Source organism: Peromyscus eremicus, chromosome X (genome assembly GCF_949786415.1).
Source record: "Peromyscus eremicus chromosome X, PerEre_H2_v1, whole genome shotgun sequence".
Taxonomy (NCBI): domain Eukaryota; kingdom Metazoa; phylum Chordata; class Mammalia; order Rodentia; family Cricetidae; genus Peromyscus; species Peromyscus eremicus.
The window spans coordinates 4,642,334-4,659,558 of NC_081439.1; the positions used below are offsets into that span (position 1 = coordinate 4,642,334).

At 37.5% G+C, this 17,225-nt stretch overlaps 1 protein-coding gene across 1 annotated transcript in view; it reads left to right on the top strand.

The window, feature by feature from the left end:
- The window catches only part of Efhc2 (EF-hand domain containing 2), a 182,532-nt gene that overhangs the window by 114,231 nt on the left and 51,076 nt on the right, over window positions 1–17,225 (top strand). Inside the window, exons 10-11 of the mRNA XM_059250660.1 lie at window positions 943–1,139; window positions 5,024–5,154. Coding sequence (XP_059106643.1) covers window positions 943–1,139; window positions 5,024–5,154 — 328 coding nt within the window. The remainder of the gene's footprint in view (window positions 1–942; window positions 1,140–5,023; window positions 5,155–17,225) is intronic.

Below are 17,225 nucleotides of genomic sequence, written 5' to 3' on the forward strand. Positions count from 1 at the left end.
TAAAATATGAAACTAAGGATGAGCATATAACATGTTCTGAATGGTCACAGATATCAATTTTGTACACTTAGAAAAGTAATGATGGGGCTAAGCAAATTGCATTTGTAAAATAGAAGGTTTACAAATCATGACCATCACTGAGGACTTACTATCATCCTTAAGTTTCACAATAGGTTAGGTCCTTTAAAAAGAGGCAAATTCAGAGACAGGGTTAATGTGGAAGAGATTTATTTAAACAACAACAACAAAAACAAACAAAACATCAACAACAAAATATGGAAGGAACCAGAGGAAGCCCAGAGAACTATCAGACTGCAGTGGGTTCTCTCTCTCTCTCTTTTCCACTTCCTCCCACCCCACCCCTCCTCCAATCTCCTCTCCTCTTGTCGCTTTCTCCATAGTCTCACTATATAGCTCAGGCAAGGACTAAAACTCATTATCTCCTGCTTCAGCCCCCCGAGTGTTAGAATTATGTCTAATACCACACCTGGATATCATACTTTCTAACTCCCATGAAGGACAGAGGAAAGGGAGAAAGTAGTAGATGAACACCTATGGCTGATTCTATAACTTGGCCACTGTGACGTACCCAAGTACACAGGCATCTTTGTAGTGATCTGCCTTTGAGCCTTGTAGATCTATACTCAGGCTTGTTATACACCTAGATGATGTGCAAGTTCTATTTTTAATTTCTTGAGGAATTACCTTATAATTTCTACAATAGTTACACTAATTTACATTCTCTCCAACAGTGTTTAAGAGTTACCCAAGAAAAAATGTTGTTTCTTTGCCCACTGCCCTATTCTTCCCTCCCACAGTGTGCAACATGACTTTACAGATAATTTGTACCATCTGTGTTGGAAGAGAAAGTAACTAAAGGCAAGTCGTGGTTCTTCTAAGAATGAAGCAACCCATGGACTCTTCTTTTCCATGTTGCTTTAGGGAACACTGGTGGGATGTTCTTGAAAAGAAGTCGCGTGAAAAAGCCTGGTCAAGAAGTCTTTAAAAGTGAATTTTCAGAATACATCAAGGCTGAGGAGCTCTATATTGGAACCACAGTGAATATAAATGGCTACCTGTTTATTCTGCTTAATGCTGATGAGTACACCTTGAGGTACATGGAGAATAACACAGACAAGGTGAATACATTGTATACTTCTTGACTCTCCACCTTCTGCAGTGTGTGTTTCCCTTCCTCTGGAGTATTTTCTTCTACATCTTGCCACTGGTTTACATTGCACATTCACACATGTGGGCATGAATAATGGATCTGTTCGACTTGGCCACAGGTCCCATCACAGAGGCCCAGCCCTTGTCTCCTCTATTTACATGCTTAGCTCTCCACTGCCCAGCATCACAGATTCCAGACACCAGCGGGAGGCAGGCCTAGGGCTGAATCCAGTTTCCTGGGGTTTTTTTTTTGTTTTTTGTTTTTTTGTTTTTTTGCTGACACCAACAATGTTTTTAGAAGGCAGTGCATTAACTATAGGAAAGGAAGAAAATCTGATGGCAGATACTGTGCTATCCCAATTAATTGACACAGGGGAGCAAAGGAGGCTATGACTAGAACAGACAAAAACCCCAGGGGAACTGAGTAGTTGCTGAGGTTGCTGGTCCCCTTAACAGTGACACCTGAGGCTGAAATTAGAATTGAAGAAGAAATTTGCTGCAGTGAGCTCAGAGAAGTGTCTTCTTGTTGTCATGTTTTATTTCTTGAATTAATTTTAATTTCTTGAGACATGTCTAGCCAGATAGCCCAGGGTGGCTTTGAACTCACTGTCCTCGTGCCTTTCTCTTCCCTGAGTGTTGAGATTACCGGTATGTACACACCCAGCCACAATTTCTTTGTTTAGTTGAAATACTGTAATGGCAAATGATTACTGTTACTAAAAGTGTTACACTGATAATATTGTTCAATAAAAATACCATGGGTAAGAATCTCAGGCTTTAAAAGTAGACTTGTTCAGCATATAAACTATTTGTACTTGGAGCTCATTGCTTGTAATATTGAAAAAAATCAGTCTGGAAAAATTTATTTTAAAGTTCTTTTAATAATTATGCACTATTTATACTCACACAGTGAATGCTTTATCTCATTTATAAAGAAAATGCTCAAAGTTAAATTGCTAGGTGTCAAGACAGAGTTAGACCTCCAACAAGTGTATTAGAGGAAAGACCTCTGTAGGATGAAAGGAGAAGGATCAAGAAGACACAGGTAATGTCTGCTACCATCAGAGTGCTGTGCAGGTCAGGTCTGATCCCTGTGAAATGAGAAGGCAAGGAAGGGGCGCTGGCTAGGAAGAGCTTTAGTTAATACAGGGCTGGAGAGATGGCTCAGAGGTTAAGAGCACTGGCTGCTCTTCCAGAGGGACTGAGTTCAATTCCCACATGGTGGCTCATAGCCATCTTTAATGAGATCTGATGCCCTCTTCCCACACGCAGGCATACATGCAGGCAGAACACTGTAAACATAATAAATAAATAAATAAATCTTAAAAAAAACCAAAACTAGTTAGTACAGTTTGGAGAAAGGCTTAGCCAGGGAGATGGGGACCCTAGAACAGCCTCCTTATCAGAGAAGTTCAGAGTCGTACAGAAGTGACAGTTGAAGGCTGGTGGTTCTCAGTGCTCTTCTCAGTATCTCTCCTGAGTGCCGCAGCTTCCATAGTTACTCTACCACCTCTCCATTTATAGTTTTAGAAATCTAGGTTATTCTAAAACTACAAACCTATACTATATGACAACTCTAAATCAGGTGAGAAACATGATGATTAAGCAGTTAGATTAATCATCTAATCTAACTGGAGACCATCAGGCCTGGGTTGGAAACTGGGCTCCACAGTAATAGCTGACAGGCTTTTTAGTTATGTATGATCTGTGAGCTACAGTCTCCTAGTGTTTGAAATAAGAGTAACAATAGTGCTTGTTTGATAAAGTTGCTGCAGATATTAAACGTGATAATTTGTATGAAGGCCTTAGCCCTATAGGACCCATGGTCAATGTAGCTGTTATAAACCAAGCTTCTTATTCTGAACAGAACCTCTATCTTAACATAAAACATACAGTTCTTAACTTAGAATTGCTTGGCCTGGTATTTTGACTTCACTGTCATGTAAAAGTGAGGTGCTTTCTAATAGAAACTAAAATTCTGAGTTTTGATCCCCTTCCAGCCCAGGCTAGTAAGTACTGTGTAGTTCAATCTTCTTACATGATATTGGGCATCAGCAGTGAGCTGCAGACCTCAATATGCACTGTGATCATGAAGAGAAATACTCTCCAGTGTGTTGTATTGCTAAGCTTGAAATGTTCTGTAAGTTAGTTGCAATTGGTACAGTTTCAACTTATGTGGGTTTATTAACACACAAATCACTGTAAATTGAGGATTATCTGTGTACTGTGTATATTAAACCATGAAGGTGTCTCTTGCTTTGTTTTGTTTTTGGTGATAGGAATTGAACCCAGGACCTTGAACATGCTAAACTAGTACTTTTCAATTCAGTTATACATCCAGCCAAAACATAATATATAGTTTTAAGGTATAAAGGGATTTTCTTCTTTCAGTATGATAAAGCAGGATAAGACATTACCTAGTATCAGCATCTCAAGTGAAAATTGCATTATTTAAAAAAAATGCTCTTAGCAAGGACATTGTGTGGAGACCATGATTAATACACTCCTTATTACCAGTCTCAGCAGTCTTTTCAAAGGAACTAATAGATGCTATCATGGAAATACATGAAAAGAAATGCAAAAAAGGAGGGGGGCTCAGTAGGTGCCAAACCACCTGGATCATTTGATGGTAGAATAGAGGCAGCTTTATACCAAAATAACATCAGTGTTTTTATTCTAAAATTTCATCTTCTAACTTTTGATCTCTTGGTTGTAATCATTTACAACCTTATGCTTTACTGTATTAAATAAGGAGTATTCTTTCTAAGTAAAAAAACTAATCACAAAGTAGGAAACAGAAACAGTGGGCTGCTCAGAAAACAAATGTATGTGGGTTACAATGCTTTTGTAGAATTTTGACACCCAGCTTTGCTATGATTGGTGCTTTGCCTGGTGGCCAGTAATTCCAAGGGGTCCATCCTAATGATTTAGAGAAGGTAGGTGTACATTTAGCCAACTACAAATCTTTATTCTTTTCATCAGGGTCTGCTAAAATATCAGGGCTATGTGTGAGAGTTACAAGAAGACTAAGACTTAGTAAGCTTTGTCACCTGCTTTCCCTTAAGTTCAGTTGAGATCTAGGACCTGGGTTAATGTCAGTCCTTGCCCTAAATCTTTCATTCAAAAGATAAGAAGGCTAGTCATTTTTTTTCTTCAGATTTGTTTCTAGGTAAAGATATGTATAGTCTACTTTGGGTTCACCATATAGTCTTTTTGGTCTCCATTACCCTCCTAAGGTACAGGAAATAAACTGCAGAATGATCAGCCCTGAATGGAACATAAATACCACATTATTTCCTTAAGGCTTGGGGATCATTGTGGAAGAAGGAGTCAGAAAGATTGTCCGACAGAGGCAGTGGATGACTGGGAACCAGTGTCTTCTGGGCACAACAGGGAAGCTGCACATATGAGCTCACAATGGTTGGGATAGCATGCATAAGACCTGTACAAGCCCAAAGCAGACCAAATTCTAGCACAGAAGGTGGAGTTGGGCATGAAATCCCACCAACAGCCCTAGAGCTATTGATAACGGTTAGCTGCTAGGAGGAGAACCAGTTTTCTTTAAGAGTGTAGTCTCTGGTAAGTCAACCACACTCCATTGTAAGACCACACATCCAAAAATACATGAGTAGCACAAATTGGTCTTGGTGGGTTAACAACAAGAAAAAGAACACAGCTGCATGAGTAGGGAAGACAGGAGGACTTGAGAAGAGTTGGGGAAGGTGATCAAAGCACAGCATAGGAAATTCTCAAAGAACTAATAATAAGAATGATGATGATGATGATGATGATGATGATGATGATAATGGCCTCCTGAAATCTCATGTATATGTCTTATTTTTACTCCTTCAAGTTTCCATATAGCAACTTTGACTTTGCTGTACAAAAGCTGAAACAAGAAAAATCTAAATTAAGAGAGATCACGCAGATATTTTCAGCTGTTGACAGTAATCACACGAAGGTGGTGCCTTATAATACATTCAGGTAAGCCGTATTCTGTTAGCATTAATTTGTTTTCCCAAAGAATAGAAAGAACCATTTCATCCCTAATGCTTCCTATCAGTTGGCTACATGAATTTTATTAGGAATTGGTGTTTCTTTGCCTTTGTACTATTTTGTATTCAAGATTTGGCTGTTATATCCTAATGATTATATATAAGACCTTTAGAGGTAGGATGGAGATAAAAGCCAGTTCCTGATAATCAGAGAAAAGGCCATATCTATACTTCAGAGTGTCTGTATGTTCACATGCATCTATATTCTGAAAGACAAAAGATAGGCATCAAAGACTTTGTCTCAATTCCCCTCAGTTTTCCCATCATGTTATATGCAATAGTAGTGAGAAGTATCATATGAAATCATGAGCAATATTTTCTCAAAGGTAAAGTTGAATTCTGGGACTTCCCAGTAGCTGACCTAGGCAAATCCCAAAGAACAGAAACACAGGGAAATTCAAGTTCAGGGTCTAGTACAATTGTGAGACCTTTTTGCTTGAAAACAAAGTGAATGGAGTATTTAGGAGAATGTAAATTAAATCATTGGTGGAGGACAAAGGGGACTTTCTCTTTAGCCTGAGAATTCTGGCTTCTGAAAAGAATAGTGGCTAAAAGCAATATAGTATATTGGGCTTGATGCAGTCAAGATGTAGGCTGGGAAATGAAGATAGGAGCCCAGGTGAGAGTGGCAATGGGCACTTTCCAAATTTGTATTTACAGTTCCCTGTTGGCATCACTACCTGGTAGTCTGGAGCCCGTGATGAGGCCTCATGTTTTCTGTGAGTTCATTTGTTATAATGACGCTCTTTTGTGTCTTCAAAGTGTTCTTTTGAGAGGAGCTGGCAGAGGACATATTTTTATTGTTTAGAATTGCCAAATTTCTGGGATCAATAAGAATTTATAGTTCTTTGTTATTATGCATCATCATATACATATGTTTGTGGTATTCTGGAATAGAAATGGAGACAAAGTAAACAGCAAAGATAATTACTTAGACTGTGAACTAATGGGAAGCACTGGAGGAGAAAACAAGTAATTTCCATCAGAAATGAGGGAGTGGTTTTGTTTTATTATTTTGTGTCCTTTACAAAAGCATTGGTCCTCCCAGTACTCTCACAAAGACTACTGGAAATACTTTAGCGAGTTCACAGGGCCTTTTGGTAAGCACTTTGGCCAGAAAGGATCTCCAAGGAAGAGAAATTGGTCTGCAAATAGAGGCCTCACCCTAATTGTAGATGTGATAAAGGCACTCCACACTGTGCCACCAGACACTGTGGGCTTATAGAAAACAAACAAACAAACAAACAAACAAACAACCTCTCTATCCCAGAAATTCCATAGCATGAAACCTAGCCTCAGGTTACCCCTGACTTAAAAACCTCTTCCAGTGACTTGCGTTGACTGAAGCCAACAGGGCCTTGAGTGATGGGACTGTTTATATCTCCATACCAGCAGTTCTTTTTCTCTAGGCCTGTCTGTTGGCCTCACTGGTCACCTTTCAGTTTTTCAAGCACATCAAGCTCTTCTCTGATTCCAAGCCTACACACACAGTTCTCTCTGCCTGGGAGATCCTTACCACTTTCCTTTCCAGGGAAAATTCTAGGACCTTTTATTGCCAGAGTATTTGTTTCTGTCTGACAACCCTAAGTAAATACCCACTGTTATTCTTAGACCTTTGTTTCTATTTCTTTACAACATATAACACAGTTTGTAATTGTTTTACTTAGAGACTTGTTTACTTTGAGGAATGATGATGTGTGTGCACTTGGGTGTTTTTTTCTTCTAATAGAAAATGTAAACTTTCTGAGAGTAAGAACCTTGATGATCTTGTTCACTACAGTATCTCTGGGCTTCTAGTGTTAAGCTGGATGTAGACATAGTCACTGAATGAAATGAGTCACTAGGATTATTCCTAGATGCTCTAGTTTGGAGGTGGCTACACAATCTTTATATTAGTTAATTTTCCATTGCTACAACATAATACCTGATGCTGAGTAATATATGAAGAAAAGAATTTATTTAGCTCCCAGTTTTTGAGGTTCAAGGTTGTAGCCTCAAGATAAGCTCTACTCTGGTGAGCCTTTGATATGGCAGAGGGCATTGTGGTAGGAATATATGTAAGACAGTGGAGAAGCTGGTCTTCTATTTAAAAAACAACCCCCCTAAAGGAGCTTATAAGAAATCCATGAAAACCATATGCATCTCTTCCACAGGCAGTGTACTCAATGACCTAACCACCTCCTATTAGGTCTCATCTCTTAAAGATTCTTACTACCTCTCACATCATTGCACTTGGAAACGAACCAAACTTCCAATGTGGAGAAAACTGCCTCTAAACCATGACGGTTTCCAAATTAGAGCATAGACTGGGAGTCAAGATGTTCTGATCCATGTTACATCTTTAGGTTAGACACTGAGTTCCTGGGTTTGGAACTCTCCGTCAGTACTTGGTTTACATGTGTAGGTCTCTGCCCATCTTCCTCAGTCTCTTCTTTTGCTTCCCATATTCTAGCCTGGACAATGACAAAAGAACTCTGTAGCCAGTCATTTTAATATCCTATCTTAATTAAATATTTTTCTCTATGCTTTTACTAGCTAGTATTTTTTTATGTGTGTATGCACTTGTATATATTCTGGATCATCTCTCTTTTAGTTAACCTCATGGAGAGTAGGGACCTTTGCTTTCTTGCCTTCCACTTTAGCCATGGCATTTGTTATAGTGTTGAGCAAAAATAGTAAGGAGTTCATAAATGTTAAGTGGTTGCCTTTTACCTAGCCATGACTATTTTAGTTCTGACATAGAGATGTTTCAGTTGACATCTCTGTATTAATTCCTCAAACTTATTGTTCTCTTAAAGTGTAGAGACCTGGAAATATGAGTATCTTTGGACCCTCTCCCTATTGGATGTCCCTTAGGCATTTGTAGGTTACCTTTCTTTTTAAAGTTCTCTCTCTCTCTCTCTCTCTCTCTCTCTCTCTCTCTCTCTCTCTCTCTCTCTCTGTGTGTGTGTGTGTGTATGTGTATGAGTTTATGTGTACCACATACATGCAGAAGCCCGTGGAAGCCAGAAGAGGGCATACAGTCCCCTAGAACTGTACTTATAGGGTGTTGTAAAGCTGACTTGTGGGTGCTGGGAACTGAACCCAGGTCTTCTACAAAAGCAGTAAGTGCTCTTGACCGCTCAGCCATCTCTACAACCCCTTGACTTCATTTTTTTCTCCAGTTAAATTGCACCTGAGGACTATATTCTAGTAAAGGTCACCTTATGTGTTCTAGGACCAGGCGAGGGATCTGCCTTGTTTTTTTTCTCCATCTAATCCCTGTGTCTCCCACCAATCTTTGGAATTGCATTTCTTCCTTTACAGAAAGGCTCCCTAATCTCTATTTGTTGCTGTTAAGCTTTCCACCCTTGTCCTGAAGTTTTGAGAACTAAGTAAGTGATCTTCCATTTAAAAGTTTCATCCTGCAAAGTTTTTCCCAAATGACCTTCTTCAAATCTGAATAGGTCACTCCTCTCTTTAAAGCCTGTTGTCTCTTGGACAAATCCTAGTCTCTCAGTGTATCATGTGAATTTGGTCACAGTCTGTTCCTTGCTTACCACTTTATTTCCAACTTGTTAGCATAAAATTTTCTAGAAGCCATCATTTATTGAGTACTTAATGTGGGCTAATAGGTGTGCTGAAATGTTTTAAATTGACTTTATACTGGGAGGTCTCTGTTGTTCCTTATTTGCTTTTCTTCCTCCACAGTCCTGCCAAGTACATTAGATGTTTGCTGAATAATTTAATGAATGATTCCATTTCTCTATCAATGTTAAGTCTAAATCTTGCGGATTATTAGATAAATAATTGACATCATGGAAGAACCATCTGTCTCTGGCTTGTTGACAATAGGAAAAGCTAGGCCTAGCCCTCAACAGAAAAGCCACCTCCTTGTATCTCTTCTTACAACCATACTTTGGTCTCTAAGGTTCTTTCTGTACTCTGACATTCTGAAAACTCTTTCATTGTAGGTTTACAATGAACTTTTTAAATGTTCCCTTCTCTGGTTCATGCATAGAAATGATAGAACACAATAGAGACTTCCTTCACTTATGTGGCCCCAGTACTCTAGCATAGACACCTACTTGCTATGTACCTAGAACCTGAGGGCCTATACCTGTTGTGTTGTCCAAGTGTCTTTTCTTCTTCCCAAGAAAACCTTGGGTTCAGCTAATAAAGCACATCCTGCGCTATGGTTGGTCATAGAATCAGCTGGAGGCATCCCTGAGAATTTGTCTCAGTATATATGTGATAGCATGTGGGGACAGGTCAAGAAGTCATAGGTAATAATTCTCTTTTAAAAATAATTGTATTAGTTTATTTTACATGCATGACTATTTTGCCCACATGTATGTGTATGCACTATATGTGTGTTTGGTGCCCCAGGAAGTCAGAAAAAGGTATCTAATCCCCTGGAACTGTAGTTACAGGTGATTGTTAGCCACCATGTGCATTCTGGGAACTGAACCTGGGTCCTTTGCAAGAGCACTCAGTGCTCTTAACTGCTGAGCCCTCTTCCCAGTCCTATAGTTCTCTCTATCTTTTTTTTTTCTTCAAGTGGTGGACATTTCTCTTTTGCCCTATGGAAATCACCAATTCTGCCTGTTTCTCTGTGACCCTTTATTCTCTGAGAGATTCACCTGTAAGACCTACTGATTGTTATCTGAGAGAGTACAGAGGGCCATTCTCAGAGGGAAGGCAAATATCAGCAGGAAGCAGGGCCAGCTCTAGGCTTAGCAGGCATAAGGTTTCATGTACTTGGGAACATAGGCAGGGTGAACCTTTCCAGAGTAGTCTCCCAAGCACAGGTGGCAGCAGCAGTAAGAGCTCCATACCAGGGAACATACAGCTTATCTCTCCTGGCCACCTGTCTGAGCCTTGTGCTAACCAGCCATCACAGAGGACACCTGATCCTTTGTAGCTGTATAGATTTTTGATACTGTGCATGCTACTGTTTTTTCACTACTTAGGTGAAAGCTTTCAAGGTGCAGGCTGGGTCCATGCCATTTCCTCTTGTGTCTTCCCAGATCCTTTTAGAAACTTGTGCATGAGGCCTCTATAAATGCAAGAAATCATTACACAGCTCTTCCTTAGACTCCTGTTATTGATTGAAAGGCTAGTAGTTCTTTTGTGAACATTGCATAATAAAATTCTTCTAAGATTTAGAGCCTTGAGTAAATGTTCTCACTTATAAAACTGAAATTTATCCTCCGGGAGGTAGTGTGTTATAAATAGACCAGACCGCTGATTTTGGAGTTGGCAGACCCAGATCCAAACCTAAGCTCTTTCATTTACAAGCCTGGTGGTCTTGGGTACATTACTGAATATTTTTTCATCTATAAAATAGGTACAGCAATGCTCATTACATAGAACTCTTGTGATTAAGGATAGATTTGTTACTGTTTGTAAAGTTCTTATTGCAGCACACCAACTGTTGTATGGTGGGTATTCAACACAGTGAAAACCTTCATTCTCATAATTGCAACCTGTTGTTCTGGTAGTAGCAGTAACCTATATAAACTGTATATATAGTTTCCATAGTTCAGTAAACTGTCCTTCTACTCATGATGACCTCATTCAAAACAGTCTGAAGTGAGGTTGAAATGGAAATCGTAAAATAATCTTGAGTCTATGAAGGTAGAAAATAACAAACATCATCATTTGTGGATGTAGGATGGGAACATTATTATAGCCTACACTTTTAGTGTTTTTTACTTCAAGGAAATAGATTGTAAATGTAGTGCTTTGAACATGGCAATGATTTCATCCTGATTTTCTAAGATAGTTCTCTCTCCCTTTATTTGCTTTTGGTCTATTTTTATTTGGACTGGTTTGATTACATTGGTTTTGGTTTGTTTCATTGCTTTGGGGGTACATGTATGTGTGTGTTGTATCTAAATGGGGTGTGTGTATGTGTGTGTGTGTGTGTGTGTGTGTGTGTGTGGTAGTTGAGTACATGTGCATGTGTGCATACCCTTGTGTGTGCAAAGGCCAGAAGAGGACATTGGATGGCCTCCTCTAACACTTCTTCTATTTATTTATTTATTTATTTATTTATTTATTTATTTATTTATTTATTTAGAGTCTTTTTACTGAACCTGGAGCTAGGCTGGAAGACAGCAAGTCCCAAGAATCTTCTCATCTCTACACTCCATAGTACTAGAGTTATAGGCATGGGAGCAGCTACGTCTGGCTTTTTTCATAGGCACTGGGAATTTGAACTTGGATCCTCATACATGCATGGCAAGCATTCATATCCGCTGAGCCATCACTTCTTTCCCTTTTGAGATATCATTTTTTCTGTGGAGCTCAGGGTAACCTTGGCTTCATGCTCTTTCTGTTTCATCCCCCCGCCCCGCAAGTGCCAAAATTGTATACAGGCACATGCCACTATGAGCAGCTACTTTCTATTAGTTTTTATTGTGAACTGATATCTTTTAAGGAAGCCACTAGTCTGTGCATGTAAACATGAGCTATTTTGAATTAGGTAGTTTGTCCTTAATTTATAGCATATCTTCAAGATGGGGACTTTGGCATGCATTTTTGAAAATAACATTTTAAACCTTCCTGAAAGCATTAAATGTATGTGTGATAGTTTAGAAAGAATGCTGGCCTGGGAATTGAAAAATTGAAGATCTTTATTTAATTCTGTCATTGCCTGATGGTGTTGTTTGTGTTGGGGAGGGCTTACTTTTATAAAGCAAACTCCTCTCTGGCCAGTTAAACAGAAAGAGGACTTATTAAAAAGATCCTGGGTGGTTCATAGTATCTTCAGAAAGACTGGAAAAACAAGCTTGGGGCTAAATTTTAGGAACAGTGCCCAGTACCAAGCTGCAGAACTTGTCTGATGGGAAAATGGCCTCTGTTACTACTGACACCACCCACAAGTCATCGCTACATTTTGCATTCCTGCCAAGTAGTAGATTTTACCACACTACTTTTCATTACCTTGAGTTCTTTGTCAGTGTCAAGAATCAGCCCCCTCTAACACTAAGTATGGCTTTCACTGAGCTAGTTTCTCATGTTACTCTCTTCTGAGCCAAATATTTTGTAAGCTTCTTGATTGGTAGAATATGGGTCACCTGCACACTTCTAATTGCTCAGAAGGCTGGAAAACTGGGCTCTGACTTGCGTGTTGCCTATAACAGACAGGGAATAGAATGTGGGAATTTCCTTAAATGCAGAAAGGTTACTTAAAAGGCTACCCTTTGTCCAAAATTTTAGTTGAATGAGTAAGTTCTGGAGATATGTTGTATAGCATGGTGACTATAATGAATTGTAATCTATTACGTCCTTGAAAACTGCTGAGAAGATTTTAAATATTCTCAATACATGCACACACACACACACACACACACGCATGTATACACACACTTACACAGGTAAGTGTGAAGTAGTAAATGATTAATTAGCTTCATTTAAATTATTTTACAGTGCATATTATATAACTATATATATATTTATTTTCAATTATACTTTAGCACAGCTAGATAAATCAACACTACAGAGATGACATCTTACTCATTGCCACACACACTGCAAGGATTGAAAATCCAAGCCAACATGAGGTAAACAGGCAACACAAATGTATGTTAACATTAGGGAATAAACTAGACTAAACAAATTAATGAGAACACCTTGTTTCAGTGCTTGAGAATTCTGTTTGGGCATACTAACTAAATAGGACACAAAGTCTTCCCCTGTGTTTGACTTCTTTTTCAGTGTTTGAGAACCTAAGTTTCAATTATCTAAAATGATAGTATTATATTAGATCCAAGCTCAAATATTAAAGCTGACAATTATTTTGGTTGATTTTATTTTTGGATTGTTGTTTGTTTGCTTGCTTTGTTTAATGCTTTAAAATTAGAAGATTTTAAAGATAGACATCAAAATCTATGTATCTGATACCCATTGAGAAATAGACATTATACAGTAATCAGGTGCCACCAGTTCTCCTTAGATTTGGTTGTTGTTTAGTTTTGTGATGTCATACATGAACACAATATATTTTGATTATGTCTACCACTTGCACAATTAAAGGCTATTATTCTTTTGAGCCAAGGTCTTACTATGTAGCTCTGGCTGGCCTGGAACTAGCTATGTAGGCCAGGATGGCCTTCAACTCAGAGAATCCCCTGCTTCTGCCTCTGAGTGCTGGGATTAAAGGTGTATACCACCACACATAGTAAAGACTAATTTTTAAATTTGAAAGTGAATATTATTAAATATTTGAAAATCTCTCAGTAATTAATATAAAAATGTAATGCTTAAGAATATCCAGGGAAGTAGCTAAATATAGGAATATTGTACACAAAACAGTAGCTTTACTTTATACCAGCAATAATAAGCTAGGGAATGGTCACAGGAATGCTATTCATTATAGCAAAAGGAATTATGAAATCTTAGGAATACATTGAACCAAAAAAAGACTAAAAGAAATACATTCTTTTGTACTGTATGCTATCTCTAAGATAACATATAAATTCTAGTCTGTTCAGAGTAATTTGTAAATTTTAAGCACTTCTAATCAGAATTACAAAATAAGTCTTTGTTGTTGCTGTTGTTGAATTTGATTTCATTTCTCAGGATTAATGAGATGAAATTGGCTCACTGATTAGGAAGAATAAGATACCGGGAACAGCCAAAAGTGAAGTGTTGATAAAAATATTAAAGTCTAGATACTGGGAGTTTACATAATTAACAGGTATTTTGAAACAGTTTTCTAGCAGAGGAATAAACTGAGTGCCAGTGAAATAGAGTACCGAGACTATGAAAGACTCATGTTTATGGTCTTAAACATAGGAGAGGAAGCATATTTCACATAAGTGGGGAAACGGATTAGGAGTAGAGATTTTGGTGACAGTTCAGTAGAAAGCATCATTATTTTTCTTTTGTAGTAGGTGACAATTTCTAAAAACCAAACTAGGAAAGATTAACTGTAGGAAATTTTTATTTATATATGTTTTAATTGCAGAAGATACCAAAAGCAATTATAAAAGGCAAGAAAAAGACTGAGAGAACGTACTTATAATTTGTATAAGAACCAAGAAATTGATATCAGGGGCTTATTTTAAAAAAACTCTCTAAACTAAGAGACAAAAACAGGTTAAAGACAAGAAGAGGCAATTCACAGAAGAAATACACATAGTCTTTAAACCTATGCAAAGATGCCTAAAAGATGAAACAATAATAAGATATCCCATCAATGTTAGCATCATTTTAATTTTAATTTTTTTAAGACAAGGTCTTGCCATGTGGCCCAGACTGGCTTTGGCTCTTGGACTCCAATGATCTTCTTGCTCCAACATTTCAAGTGGCTGGAACTCAGATGTATACCACTATATCCAGATTATTCCCACCGTTTAAAATAATTTATTTTGCTAACTCCAGATAGGTATGCTAGGGAGCAAATGTTCTAACATTTGAGGTGTAAATTAGTTCACCATTCTGGAGGCTGGTTGGCAGGATCTGTCTAATATTTGGACCTTTTACCTAGTATTTAGACTTTAGTAATTTTTTTTCATATGGAAGCTTTTGACAAATGAACTAATTCAGGATTGAGTATACACATGTGCTTGCATTCATGTAGATGTACATGAACTTAATTGCAGCAAACTATAATAACAAATGGAAAAATCAGAACTCCAATTGTAGACTAGTTAGGTGCAGTCTATTGCATTTGTATTCCTTAGTCATTAAAAAGACTGGTGTAGGCCAGATATGGACACCTGAAGAAATTATTAGTATCCCAGGGTTGGCTGAGTAAAGCTGCAGTAGTAAACAGCTCCACAATGCCAGGGAATTAAAGCAACAGGAGATTATTTCTTGTTTACAGTTTCCAGAAAGTATTAATGGTAGATGCTGACAGAATGCTCGGAGCAAAAGTCAAGGATTTCAGAATCACAGAGCTAGATACATGTTTTTCTGGTCAATATTCTCCTCTGGTTATTGATTAGAATCAGATAGTCTTAATGTACTTACTTAAAGTTCTTATATTACAGGACAGAGGGACCTTTTGCTTTTACATTATTGACTCTTTATTCTTCACAGCCAGTCTCCACATCAGTATCATCATTGCTTTGAGCTGTCTTGAAATCATATTACTTTTTATATGGATCAAAACTCAAACTGAATGAATTCTAGGTCACAAAAGGGAACTTATTTTTGCACCTGTCTTTTATGTCTTTTTTGAGTTAGTGTATTCTGTAGGTTATCTTATATTTTAATTGGAGACATCATATAAAGTATAAAAACAGATTTGCTCCTTTCTAACCCACACATATATATATTTCTCTTATTATATTATATTTCTCTTATTATATTGGCTCATGCCTGCAATGCAACATATAAGAAAATTTTTTTCATTATTGAGTGCTTGCCTTGTATGGATTTTTGGTACATGCAGATTTTATGTAGGATTTTCACATCTTTGCTCACAAAAAAGAGAGGCCTCTCTGTTTTCTTGTACAGTTTTTTTGTCTACTTCAAATGACAGTGCTTTATAATAGCTTGGTAAAGTCAGTTTCAGAACATCTACTCTTGGTTTCTTATAGCAGTTTGTAAAAGGTAGATATTTGTCAGTTCTTTGAAGGTTTATTTAAGTAGTCTGTCAAACCATATGGTGTTTTCTTTTATCAGAGGGTAGATTACCTAATGATTCACTCTGTAAGTGTGTCATATCTCATTTCAGCTTTCTATTTCTTCTTGATATTATTTAGAAAATTAGCTTCCAGAACTTCCATTTATTCTAATCTTACAGTTATCATCTTTTAAGCCCTGCTACTATTGATTTATGCTTCTTGTTTTAAAATCAATTTTATCATTATTGTTTACTAGCTTTTTAGAATAACCAGATTTCATCCTGTTTATCTTCCTTTAAAACTTTCTTCTTTATTTCACTCATTCCTATCTTTTTTAATAGAGTATGTTCCTCTCTGTCTCTCGCTGTCTCTGTCTCTCTTCCTTCCTTTCTTTATCTTTTCTTTGTTCATTTCAGAATATTTTTTTCAGGGATTTTGTTGTTGTTGTTACTTTTTTTTTAAAGACAAGGTCTTACTCAGTCCAGGCTGGCTTGGAACTCACTGTGTAGACTACGCTGGCCTTAAACTTTTGGTGGATCCTCTGCCTCAACCTTCAGAGTGTTGAGATTATAGACATATGCCACCTCACCCAGCTTGAATATTTGTTTTTACTGATTTTTAATGTTTTCTAAGAAAACACTCAAGATTTTAATTTTCCTTTTAAGCACTACATTAGCTTTCATATGCTAAACATTTGTCATAAATATTCTCTAGTACCTTAGCCAATCAATGAAAGGGATTTTTATAATTTATAAATGTGTATGAGGTTTGCTTGCTTTTAGTTCTTGATTTCCTTTTATGGCATTTAGTTGGAAAAACATTTTTTATGATACTGATTCTTTATATTGAGAGCCCTTATTTTCTGAAGTATATTTATTTTTCTCTTTTTAACTTTGAGTAATTCTAGATTTACAGTTATTTTCCTTTGAGGTTTTGAAGATACTGTGTTATCATCTTCTGTCCTGCACCATGGAGGTTTGTCTATAACTAGTTCCCAGAAATGTTCCTTTGCTGCTATTTGTCCTCTTTTCTCTGGTTGCCTTTTTCTGTCTTTAGCTTTCTGTAGTTTAATTAGAACATATCTTGGGCGTATTTTACATGAGACACAGTCTTACTATGTAGCCCTGTCTGTCCTGGAACTCATTGTATAGGCCAAGCTGGCCTTGAACTCACAGAGATTTATCTGTCTCTGCTTCTGGAGGGTGGTAATAAACGTACATGCCACAATTCCTGGCTTGGAGCTATTTTTAATTTTGGGGCTTGAGAATAATTTTAATCCATGTCATATATCTCTTCAAATAGCTTCTCTTGTTTATTTTCTGTCTTGCTTCTCAAGCTGTCACTCTTTTGTCATTGCCTTAATTTCTCTCTGGTCATGCATTTATTCATATAGTTTTTCCTTCTGTGCTGCACTCTTGGCGTCTTCCTGAAATCTTTC